Source organism: Anabrus simplex, chromosome 1 (assembly GCF_040414725.1).
Source record: "Anabrus simplex isolate iqAnaSimp1 chromosome 1, ASM4041472v1, whole genome shotgun sequence".
Taxonomy (NCBI): Eukaryota; Metazoa; Arthropoda; class Insecta; order Orthoptera; family Tettigoniidae; genus Anabrus; species Anabrus simplex.
This window is the reverse complement of record NC_090265.1, coordinates 540,270,286-540,283,992: the sequence shown is the minus strand read 5'-3', so window position 1 is coordinate 540,283,992 and position 13,707 is coordinate 540,270,286. Positions and strand designations below refer to the sequence as shown.

Here is a 13,707-nt window from a genome sequence, read left to right as displayed (position 1 = left end):
TATAATAGTTCTTCAGTAGTATATTCCAATCTATCCCGAAAAATAATTTCTAGAGCTTATTCTGATTTTTATAATACGAAATTAAAATGAAAATTACCAAAATATGCCGTTATAATGATATTTTGTAGAAAATATGCCATACAACTTAAGAAAGCCTAAATATGCATTTATATGCCCAATAAAACATGTTTAATTTTGATTATCATGCTTGGAAACATGTTGAAAATGCAAGACTATAAGATATAATGTTAAGGGAAAAAATATGACTGGTCATAGAAATCCGCCCCCTACTTATAACGCTGCTGAGCAAGTATGATGACATACTGGCAAATCATTTGCAGAAAGCAACTGTGTTCACAGGTCTTCCACATCAAATCGCAGTGCTCCTGCTCTTGCAGATCACGTGTTCCACATAATGGACGAGTTCAACTGTGGTTCTAAACTAGTTGCTCAGTGTTACGATGGAGCCGCAGTGATGTCAGGAGACCTCACAGAAAAGAGTGAAAGACAAATACCCCAACACTATATTCATACATTGTTTTGCTCACAGACTGAACCTTGTCCTTACACAGACAACTTCTAATATAAAGGAATGTAAAATATTCTTCATGGCTCTGAGTAGCTTGGCCTCTTTCTTTTCTATTTCGATGAAGAGAACTGCTGCATTAGATAAAGAAGTCAAGAGACGATATCCTAAAGTATGCCCAACACGATAGAATTACAACGGAAGACTTGTTGAAACAGTTTGTGAACAAAAAGAATTAGTTCAGTTGTTCGAGAATATCCTTGATAATCCAGAGCAATGGCACAGTCAAACGTATCACAAAGTTCGAAGTTTTAACAGTGTTCTCTCAGAATTCCAGTTCAATTTCATTTTATTAGTTTTCAGTGAGATATTTTGCTTAGCCGATTCTCTCTTTGAAATTCTTCAAATGAAAGCAGTGGATGTAAATTTCTGTATTGCCAAAGTAGGGGAAACAAAAAGTATCATTCATGGAGAAAGAAATGAATTTGAAAGAGTATGGAACAAATGTCAAGAGAGCTACAAGCGGCCAAAGAAGAGGCTACGTCAAAATGAAACCTGCGACATAAATTCACACTACCGTTGCATATATTGCGAGGTATATGACAGTATACATACCCAACTAGAAGTCTGCTTCCAAGCACTCGAGAAATTAACATTTTTACAGTTAGTTGATCAAAGGAACACGAAGCAGCATTCTGTTCTTTGAAACAAAGTTACGGTCAGCATTTTGACTTTGCCTCTCTCAGAAGCGAGCTCAGCGTAGCATATTCCTCCGATGAGTATCTTACGATGGGAGTTCTAAAACTTTTGTTTTATTTAAAAAGCAGTGGATTGTCATCTTCTGCCTTTTCTGAACTGTTTAAGTTATGTGCATTGATTTCAACTATCCCAGTGTCCAGTGCTAGTGCCGAACGTTCATTTTTGGCACTTCAGAGAATCCACACCTACTGCAAAAACACACAGGGACAAGAGACTCTCGAACTTGTCTCTACTGTAGATTGAGAAGACGTTACTAAAATTGAAGTCATCAAAGAATGAAGAATTCTACAGCCTTGTCATAGAAGAATTCGTCAAGAAGGAGAGGCGGATGGAATTAACATTCAAATAGCACAAGATAATGCGAGTGATTATATTTATTTTACTTTGTGTGCTTCCCTTACTGTAAAAGTCACGCGCCGCCACTGGCATCCAGTGATCAGTTCAATTGTGATTGAGGGCAATTCATATTGCAGGAGGCTGTTCAAATCCAGAGGAACAAAGACTGTTAGCATCTGTGGCATTCTTCAAGCTATATATGTCCCCTAAACAACAGTAATTTTGAGGAAAACACCAAAATCCTACACGTTCTTTTTACACTGAACCAACATAGATCTTATGGCGACGATAGGAAAGGACTACGAGTGAGAAGGAAAAAGACTGTAATTAAGGTTCAGCCCCAGCATTTTCCTGCTGTGAAAATGGGAAACCACGGTAAACCATCTTCAGGGCTACAGACAGTAGGGTTCGAAATCTTCCAAATGCAAGTTGATAGCTACATGACCCAAACCGTGCGGCCACTAAAAATGCAAATAAAACAAGCAAAAACACTGTTCTTTAAATGTGTGGGAACTTGTGAAACTAGTTTTCCATTATTACTGGTCTTCATAACTAGTTCTAATAGTATTTCTTTAATATTTTCTTTCCATAGAATTGCTTGTTTTACTCTTGTTGTTGTTGTTGTTGTTGTTGGGTAATTATGTTTTAACTGTACTTTATTATCACTAGAACTCAGAAGTTAAGGAAAAATCCCTTTTTCTTGAGTGTCCAAAGACGAGGCCCAATATAATACGATGTTAATTCTGGGTCATTATAGGCCAGAAAATGGTGGGTTTTATTTTGTGTCCTTATTTGCCTTTTTTGGTGTTTTCTTGGATTATAGGTCCTTTTTAGCATTTTTTTAGGTCTTAACGGCTTCTTTTGTAACTTCATCTTCTTTTGACTACATTTCTACTGCCCATTCTCAATTCGAATCATCATCAGTTCATCCATCACCTTTTAAACATATTTTCTGTAGTAAGAGAGAAAACGAAATGAAAATGCAATGATAAATGAAACTAATGATTGAAAAATCGAGTATGTGCAAGGTAAGTGAAATATTGAAAGGAGAAAATTTTGATGTGTGTTTTTGAAGAGGAAGATCTCATATGCTTTGAGCGTGAACCCTTAACATTTGTTGAAGTTTCGCAGCGTGCTGTCTGAAAACCGTTGATCTTTTACACGTAAGAACCTGGAGATGACTATTGTGATATACTTCAAAGCTAACCTAGGTAAGGTTTCCAAACTCCTATTTCTGTAACCTTACTGTGGTTAAGCCAAATATGATGCCAGTTATACTAATTACAATTTCTTTTTCCAGGATGTCTGTTGCAGGTTTGCTGAATTCATTCTATATGGAAAAAACATTTCATTCTAAATTCTGCAAGTACTTTTTTTCACAAACACAAAATCCCTTTCTTTAAATTATGTTAATCTAAAAATATATAATGTCTGAAAGAAGTAGTAATTTCACTCATACATTTTTGCACTGTATGTTGCATACCACCACAATTTTGCATTTTTAAAACATTATATTCCCTCATTCAATATGTGATTAAAACTAAAATTATGTATGGATTTGCATTGCATTTTTGCATCCTTGTCGTGGATATTTTTAGGTCTTTTTACAAGTTGTTTTTTTTTGGAGGGGGGGGGGGCCAAATTATAGGTCTTCAAATTCCAAGCCCTAATTATTACACTACTGTAAGTAACCATTGCTACCAGGATATTTCCCCAATTGCAATGTATTTGTCAATGATGATGATAAAATTGTTTTCAGCAAGGTGAATGTGAACTTCCAGATTAATAAATTGCTTCAAGATGTTTAAAAAGGGATTTGTTGAAGAAATTGATAGTTTCAACTTAAAAGTCTTGGTTGTATTAAATTTCCTTTTGACTTTCCTTTCCTTTACTTGTATGGAAAAGTTCGTATTTGCATAAATGCAGGTTGTTCATGAAATGATACATATTTCAGTGAGAACTCTCTGTTAACCCTTACGTGAGAAGCTGGTAAACTGCTACCGGTATATGGCAGACTTTTCTGTGTGAATGATCATAATAATTATTCACACAACTGATGTTAAATTGAAGATGTTTGAGAATAAATAGGCACTAGTGTCAAAAATGAAAACTGGTAAGTTTGATCTTAAAAAATTCTGATAGGAAATCAAAACCCATCTCCAGAGCTAATCTATATTAGGATAATATTTTTGGTCAATAAATACACAAGAGGACATTCAGAAATTGCTTACTAAGACAAACGGTGTCACTGATGGGTTTTGTTGTTGCATATGTCATCTGAATGTCACATATACCGGTACCACATGGAAACTTTTCAAGATCATACCTAGATTAATTTTCTAACCAGTTAGTTCTCTTTTTTCTTTTTCTTTTTCTTTTCTTTTCTTTCTTTCTTTCTTTCTTTCTTCTTATGTCGCACTGACAGAGATAGGTCTTATGGCGACGATGGGATAGGGAAGGCCTAGGAGTGGGAAGGAAGCGGCCGTGGCCTTAATTAAGGTACAGACAGCCCCAGCATTTGCCTATTGTGATTCGAACCCACTATCTCCCGGATGCAAGCTCACAGCTGCGCGACTCTAACCGCACAGCCAACTCGCCCAGTCCAGTTAGTTCTACTAATAATAATCTAATTTTGGTTTTAGAATAGGTAAATAAGAAAACAACTCCATATAATATTTAGAAATCTGTATTGCCAATTTTCTTTTTTTAATGTATAATCACTGACAGATTATTTCCAAATATAGCATTTCTAAATGCTACTAAATCAATACTTAGCTTTCAGTAACCAACCAATGCTTCAGTAATTCTGTAACATAATAAGGTGTTAGACTGATATTATATCAGCTTATAGGAACATGTTTTACCATAAAGTATAAACAATGTTATTACACAGTAAAAAATATAAAGCTACTTAAAAGGAGATAACCAGTTTCCTATGTTTCGGCCAAAGGTCTTCTTTGGATTGTTTTACTTTCTTTCTTCTTTACATTCTTTTTACAACATTTACAACATTGGGCAAATAAGTTCTGACACTAATTTTAAATGTTTACCTTTTTAATCTGAAAGTTGGAATGTAACAAAATACACATTTGTTTTATGGAAGAAAAAGTCTCAATACATGCACTCAGAAGTATCAATTAAAAGGCTGTTAACTGCTGTACATTATATCCAAATAAGAAACTGGAGATAATGAACAGCATAAAACAGACGTGGTACAACAATTTTGGGTTAAATTTCAATAACTACAACAAGTATTGATTTTACTGATAGAACTTGACAGGAGACTAAATTTTCTTCTAGGCTTTCAATTTTTGAAAGGCACTGTATATTTTTGTTTGCTAGGTCAGACAAATTTACTATAACAGTTATAGGATGCACACAGACCCTCAGATAACAAAGTAAAACTACTGTTTAAAAGATCTAACCATTGTAGAGAATCAAAACAAAATAGAAACAAACTCAAAAAAGTAACAACAGAGATAACCAATAGGTGAAAGATCCTATAACACTGTCAGAAGGCAGAGAAATAAACATATCCCGAGACACCACGCAGGATGAAAAGCAGACTGAAGTATTGTAGAACATGTCGAACTATCAAAAAGTTTTATTACAGATAAAGGGATCTGGTAAGAGAGAGTTTGACAAACTTTGAAGCAGATAATACATAAGTAAAAAAAGCAGTCATCTCCCAACAGGCCATGAAAGCCCTTGGAGGGTGGAAGGTAAAGGCTTCCACTATCCGTAACCTTGGCCCTTGGTGGGGTAGAGTGGTTAGCTCTACGCCCAGCCAATCCATAAGGAAATAATAATACTATTTCTGTGCTATAGAAAACTTTTAGTCCACCAAGACCACTTGATTTCTAGGTCATCCACAAAATATGTTTGCAAAAATGCCATAAAATTTACCCCCCTCCCCCAAGTGAACATCCAAAATAAATTAACACCCCACCCCCATCTGGGAAAATGTAAAAATCAATAAATATGACAGAGGTAGAACCAACTTCACAACAAAAACTAATGAGAGAATTCTAGGCACATAACCTCAATGCTGGTTTTGATATGCGTTTGGAAAATTTCTTAAGAACTGTGGGGTTATGAAGTCAGTTGTAACTGTGAGGTTTTATACAGGTATTATAGGCAATGTATAACGTAAAATAATGTGAATTTCTTAATGAAGGAAATTGTGAAGATAAATGTATATCCATTTTATTCTTCATAGGTAATTTATTATTATCAGAATGTGCATTTGGCAGACTAATCTCAAAATTGGTCATACTGTTTTAAAGAGAGAGGAATGCAAACAACTAAAGAAGAAAAAGAAGGCAGACTTGTTTAAGTTTAGCCGGAATAAAAACGTATATGGAAAGTGCCAAAAAGAAAGTTCATTTGAATTTTGCAAATTGGGTAATAACGAAAAAAGCTGATGAACATACATATTTTTGTATAGACCCCCCCCCCCCCAATTGCCTTACACTTTTGTCACATTCTTGTAAGACCCCCACCATTCAAGTGAATGGTACTGGCAATAATAATGAAGAGTTACATTAACAATGACAATGATTAGCCCACTGAAAAGTGTGTTAGCCTTTTGAAACTGTACCTGTTTACTTGTAATATGTATGTATTAAAATGATACAACATAACAAAAGGGGAACAAGTACCATATAACAAAAACAATAATTAACAGAATTTTACACTTCAGTGTAAAAGGGTAAGAAGTTACAGATTCATGATTCATTTTAAGCTCGACTACTGAAGTACGGAACCATTAAAAAAGCCACAAACAGCACTTTTTTGTAGTGGAAATAATTGAGATTTTCCCCAATAATTTCAATAGCTTCTAAGAAATCTTAAGACTTCATTTTCCATAAATTCATGTGCTGCAAATACAGAGTAAGAGAAGTATGATTAGGCAGTCCATAACATATGATTTTCTATGTAGGAACAAGCTGAAAGACGTGAAAGAAGTGTAATAAAAGTAGAGTGGTTTGGGAGAAGTGCGAAGAAACAGTAAGAATCAGGTGGCAACACCACTTGTAGTAGTTTGCTACAGAAGTAAGACAGAAGCAGGTAAATCAGCAGAACGATGTGTCAGCAGTTAGAACCAGATATGCTTTGAAAGAGAGACTAAGAGATGTGACAGAACAGGTTGCATGTGTAAACACGGGACATAAATCTGCACATACAGAGCAAAACTTACCATACAGAATCTCACAAAAGAACCCTGCATCTGATTTTTAAGAAACTGTGTATTAACACACGTACTGAGGTAAAAGTAACATCCATGAAGTGGTTTGTTTCGGAGCTCTATCTCGATTTATTGAAAGGAAAATTCTGAACTCCTCCCCGTAGTTAGGCAACCGGAAAGCACTTTTTGGCAAAATATAAGACAAATTACATTCAAATGTCTTAGCTAAATTCCTATTGGAACATGAACATAATAATAATAATTTCATGGGGAGAGTACAAGAAAAAAATAATTGGCTCGATTGCAGTTACCTGAGAAATATTTTACTCAGTTATAGTAAAAAATTACTTTTTCAATAAGCAATCAGTAAAATTAAAATTACTTCACAGAATGCTAGTCTTAAAAAATCACTTTTTTTTTTTTCCCCCACATGCGGTTGGAATAATACAAAAGTTTGGAAGGAAAAGATTCACTGTTTTTAGCATAGAGGCATTAAGTGGTGAGACTAAACATGATACCTTGGAACTTTCAAAGTGATCTTTTCCCATAATTTTTATTTTAGTAAATGACATTTAGTGTTTCAAAAAGATTTGACCATTTCCTTTGCAAACCAATTAATTGGGGGACTAAAATTCTCATTGCTTATCATGAATGTCCAATGTTTTACAGGAGGGGGGTATATATTTACATTTACAGAAAACATGCCCTACAGGTGTACTTGTGTTTAAAGTTAATTATATAGTTGGAATAAGTTTGATGTCTTTGAAAGTACTGGAGAGGTAAGCAAGTACCTCATCCCATCCAACACTAGGGAAACTTCTGGTTCTGATGTAGTAGTACTGAAAAATTGATCATCATTGTTAATTTTATCCCCTGTTTATGCTACCATGTGATGTACATCAGTTACTAGAATGTAATTATTACAATTTTATTTCAGGTAGTTAAAAATAGCATTTTGTAAAAAGTAACAATTACAAGTAAAAATGACTAAAAATGTAATTGTTACAAGTAATTCAATTACTGTTGCTCAAATACTTCCCAACTCTGATAATAATTGTGTAAATTACCTGTGAAACAGAAATTTAATGTGATGGGAGCACTTCTTGGTAACAAAATATTTATGACGGAATTTTCATCATAAAAAATCACCAGTGTTCATCCAAATATCAACCAATGCTTTGCTATGCCTGGCAGCCAGCAGGTTTTATTCCTATGGCTTCTCAAGTTCAATATTAAATGTTCTAGACCGAGCTCGATACCTGCAGTCGCTTAAGTGTAACCAGTGTACAGTAGTCAGGAGATAGTGGGTTTGAACTCCACTGTCGGCAGCTCTGAAGATGGTTTTCAGTGGTTTCCCATGTTCACACCAGGCAAATGCTGGGGCTGTACCTTAATTAAGGCCACGGCCACTTCCTTCCCACTCCTAGCCCCCTCCTGTCCCATCGCCACCACAAGACCTATCTGAGTCCGTGCGACGTAAAGAAACTTGCAAAAAAAAAAGTTCTAGACATTAAGTTTCACATACCAGGAAGCTGCAGTTTACATAACTATGATGAAAATGCTTACTGTACATCGAACACTGTGTTTTTCAGCTTCATTACCATGAAGGACTCTCATTGCATTATATCCCATTTCACAGGTAATTTATAATTATTCAGCTGGTGAGAGACACTGCACCTGCTGAATATAGTACAGGCACATTAGCTCTTCTCGTAGTGTTCAGTACATCGGTCCAGGCAAATACATGGGCAACACATGCTATACTACAAGTACTGCCCCTAGATCTTCTTCCACCATTGCTCTGACATCTTCATGTCTAGGATTGCACGTAGGCGTACAGGCCCTCAACGTTCATTGCACAGTACCTCACCATAAGCTAGCAGCATGTCAAGGTATTTGAGGTTTGAATACACTACCATCGACAAAACACCGCAAACACTGTTATTACGTACAATTCCCCAATAATAATAGATTGCGCGACCCTGCAAGCTTAAAACAATATTCATAACTAAACAGCTGTTAACTAGATGAAGGGCACGCAGACGGCTGATAAGTGACGTCTTTAATGAGGAAATGGGGGGGGGGGGTAACGCCTCCTGGTTCAAAGCAGCACAGACGTACCTCCTTTACTCTCGCAAAGACCCATGCGACACTTGAAGAGCACCGCTGTCAAACAGCATCCGTTACAAGAGCAACGAAAAGACAGTTTCAATATATGCAGAAACAACAGACTTGTTTTATTTGCTCTGTTATGCTCTACAACATAGAGCATATACCAAGCCTATAGAAAGCATGTTTAACATGGTCTAAGATCTTACCTTAAACATTTTTTTCCCTTACTAAACCATCCAACTTTACTATATTTTCTCACATCTTTGAGCTCGTTTTGACCTAGGTAATTGAACATTCTTAGCTGCTGACCAAACCCCCCTATCCTGTATACTGAGACATGGATGGCTTTTAAAGTGTTTTTGAAACTAACTGGGAAACCAAATTTCCAAGTTTCCAAAACACCAGCCTACAACGGTTCTAATATTTAAACTTGGTTCCAATACAAAATCTTAATAAAGGCAAAGAAGAAAATTATTAAACTTTAAAACAAAGGTCTAACTAGAATTTATATAGCTTACGTGTGCTTGATGTTGTTATACAGTATCCATGGATAGTAGTCAAGCATAGAAGTAATCTATTAAATAAATCATTGTTATGAGATTTAATGAAGGGTGCAAATAAAAAGAGAGCTTGTCTATATTATTCTTCTATCTTTTTTTCTAGTGAGGTTAGGTGTTTTATGGCTGAATGCTCCTTCTTGATGCCAACCATATGTGGAGAGAGCCAACCTACACATAATACAAGTATATTTTCAATTAAGTTCCTTTGCCAAAATATTAAGAATCTCGATGGACTCACTCAGTTCATAGTGAACTGCCAAGAAGAGATGAGAATGACAGTCACATTTAAGGGGGCCAAATATATCTGCATCTGTGCATATAGTGAGTCTAATGATTCGCACACAGCCTCCAGCATGAGAATCTTAGGGTGTAAACAAGGAAGAAAAGTAACATATTTACTCAAAAGAAATTAAACATCTTAAAAAAAGAGGATTACTCATATCATGCACTTAATTTCCACCTTGCTATAAAAGCATGCCATTATATCACTTAACAGAGAACTACGCTCCAATTCCCAATTAATTCAATACAAAAATCTTACTAGAGGCACTGGACCCTGCAGTATGCCAATGATCTGATGGTGTGTTGTAGGCCTCAGTGGATAAAATCGATCTCTAGGGCAAGGGCAAACCTGGAAATAGTGCTTTACAAAGGTAATATAATATGTCCTCCTATTCAATATATACACATCTCCATCATGACTATTATTACTCCATCTAATGATGGAGAAGTGTATGTATTGAATAGGAGGACGTATTCAATTTCCTTTGTAAAGTGAAAACCATCAATATGGAATGATTCTAATATCTTGTAATGGAAATAGTGTGTCGAAGTGTTTGGTCTGTATCTTTACACAGACTGTGACAGCATGTGTGTGGCTACAGTGACGGTCTATGACGGGTGCTATGCGATAAAGACTGATTAAAGTCAAACATATAGCCCTGTCATCTGTCCAGTGGCTCTATATGGTGCAATGTGTTGGCCTGCAACCACAGTAATAAAACAATGACTGGAAATGAGAATGCTGCGCAGAACATCTGGCCAGCAACAGATTTTGGTGAATTCATCCAGGCAGATGTTTTTAAAAATTTAAGTTAGTTGAACTCGCTCAGTTCATTGTGAACTGCCAAGAGGAGATGAGAATGACAACCACATTTAAGGGACCAAATACATTTGCATCTGTGTGTAAAGTGAGTCTAAAGAGAGAGAGAGAGAGAGAGAAAAAAAAAGTACTGTATTGATTTCATTCCAAAATCTAACATCAGTTCAGGATGGGGAAACTGAAGATAAACTCCTCACCTCAAGGTTTCAAGAATGCCTAAAAGAATATACTAATTTGATTTACTCTCATGACACAAGGCACAAATGAGGAGAGTTGTAGACAGAATATTTAGCAATTCTTTACCATGAATACAGTTCTTACAAAGTAAATACATCCCTGACATGGATAACCTAGCTAACTCATCCCACTTAACTTCTGGCTTCTTCCAAAGCTCAAATGTTACAGCGAGAAATCTAGAAGACCAAGAATCTGAACTCTGCAGGTCTTCTAATATTTTTATTTTTTTAATAACAGACTGATTTTTATTTGCCCAACTTTGCACAATAATTATAACACCAAAGAAAAAACAGCAAGTATAGTATACCTAATGTTAAACACAGATGATACAAACATTAAACCATTAAAATTTACACGTATTTACATCCTTTACTAGTATGATATATGACATATAATGGTATACCAAGTCATTAAGTCTTTTTATTTTTTTCAATCAATATATCCTCCTCATAAATTAAACTAAAAGTCTTAAGCACCTTTGCTGACACAATATATCAATATAGTAACAACAGATAAATAACATATACAGTACAAGATGAACTGTCTTAAGTCGCAGTTTCTCATTCATAATTAAGATTAATACTATTCTTAATGTTACTAGTTAGAAGATAGACAGGATATCCAAACACTGCATAAACATTCACAAAAATATTTAAAATGTTCGACAGCATACGCTAGTGGTATGGATACATCACATCTAGAATCATTAAAGAGTTATGAAAAAAAAGACATTGATACAATGTACCAATTATGTTTCTTCTTGACTTCTGCAAAAATCAAAGACCTGTGATACATATGCATACCTTCCTGATCTAGCTTCCACTCATATGAGCACTTGTGCCACACAATATAATTATATACATTAAACATCAATGCAGTCCACAATGTACACTACAATAACTATTATTGTCTAAATATAATCGAGGGTTTGACTTCAATATTTTTCTTATTTTTTCGTAATGCAACATACACTTGTTGGTGGTACAGTATATATCTAACAGGAGACATAATTTAAAGTCAAGAGATCATGACGCCAAAAATCCTCGTCTACCCCTTGATAACATTTCCTCCCAGTCGATATTTTCTTGTTGTACTAAAACTTCCCTATGCCGAGGGATTTGTCTTCATGATGCATGTTGCATCTTCCCAACCAAACCTTTTCGTGGCTGTTGTGATGCCTATATTTATCTCTGAAGTTCGATACCGAAACCCATCATATTAGGTTGCTGCTGTTGACCAATCTGAGGTTGTTGCAATTGCAATTGTTGGGGTTGCTGATGAAGCTGTTGCTGTTGGGGGTTTTGACTTGGAGAAGTCGAGCACATTCCTGTAAGAGAAATTTCAGTCTAAATTACTGATCATAAAGCTGCATTTGTAAAGCAAAACAAGTAGGTTAATAAAAGGAGGAAACTTTAAAATGTCATAGAACACTAATACTCCCAATACGTACTGAATATTATTTACCGAGTTATTAATGTTTATGAAATATGTTTGCTTCAATGAATTATACAGTGTATTAGAAATGATTCTCTGCAGCAAGCAGTGCAGCTGCTGCCTATCTCAGTGCACAGTTTGAGTGGCAGCAATGTCTGTTCAGGGTCAGATATGAGCGGATAGCTCAAGAAATAGTGTGACACAGTGAATCAAGAGATTAAAAGCACAGAGTTTCTGTGTTAACATATTGCACAAAGACAGACTGTTAACAAAGCTCTTCGCATCTCCTGCGCCCACCGCACTACGTCCACTGATGCTGCACTTGTCATCACAGGAATTGAGCCTCTATTTCTAACTGCAATTGGTAAAGCTGAACTGGCACTACTCAAGAAAAATAAAACATCATCGGCGCCAAGTTTCGAGATTATGTTGGAACAAAAATGCAATTTTCCTCAATCTGGACATCTTAGCACTTTCAAGAGACTTGTTAATAGCTGTTGCTCAAGCTATCACAACTCCATCATCTACACAGATGGTTCTCAAATACCTGGTGATGATGAAACTGACCAGGTTGGATGCACTTCCATTGTATATGAAAAACAACATCGAAATATTTTCAGCACAATACAAGCTCTCCTCATTTTGTTCAATTTTCAAGCTGAAGTGCGGGCCATAAAATCAGCACTACAGTGGTGTAAAGATAACAATAAAAACGCAAAGCTGTACAGTGATTCAGAGGCTGCACCTAATGCAATAAACGACAGGTACAATACGAACCAGGTAGTTGCTGATATAAGGGTACTGACTCAACAAAGTATCCATGTTTGTCTGTCCTGGGTTCGTGGACACACAGGGTCTACCGGAAATGAAAAGGCAGATTTCGAAGCAAAACAAGCTGCAAAATCTACATTGAAAGTTTCGTACAACAAAGCTCCAATATGTTTCTTATTAAGAGGAAGATTAAAGAATACACTTCTTCTCAGTGGAATGATGTCTGGACCGCTACTTCGAAAGGATTCGTTATGAGAGAATTATTTTTTCCTGAAATCCAGCATCGACTCCAGTGTAAAAATCTTATACCGAACTTTGTGCTTACTCAGTTCCTATCTGGCCATGGTAAATTTAAGTCATACTTTGAGCAATTTAAGATTAAGACTGCAGATGGTTACTCTTTCTTTCGTGGATCATCTCAAACTGTGCATCATCTTCTATTTGACTGTCCTGTTTTAAGAAGAGCAAGATCTACTTTACATAGAATGCCATTTAAACTTGTGCAATAATGAACTGGCTAAACCTCTATACTCTTATCTTTGAAAGACATGATTGTTATTCTCAGTTTCACATATTCATTCATCACATCTTCAGTAAGCTTTCATGATAATACTCTGTGTGTGTAAATAATGTATATTTTGATTTGTTCATCTATAACCCTAATATACCACGTAAAACAGGG

The 13,707-nt window shown here is 35.7% G+C and overlaps 1 protein-coding gene across 1 annotated transcript in view; it reads right to left on the bottom strand.

The window, feature by feature from the left end:
• Positions 1 to 4,291: 4,291 nt before the first annotated feature.
• LOC136857107 (UBA-like domain-containing protein 2-A) overlaps positions 4,292 to 13,707 on the bottom strand; it is a 201,655-nt gene continuing 192,239 nt past the window's right edge. The window contains exon 4 of the mRNA XM_067135505.2: positions 4,292 to 12,147. Within this exon, the coding sequence (XP_066991606.2) occupies positions 12,005 to 12,147 (143 nt within the window). The 3' untranslated portion in view covers positions 4,292 to 12,004. The remainder of the gene's footprint in view (positions 12,148 to 13,707) is intronic.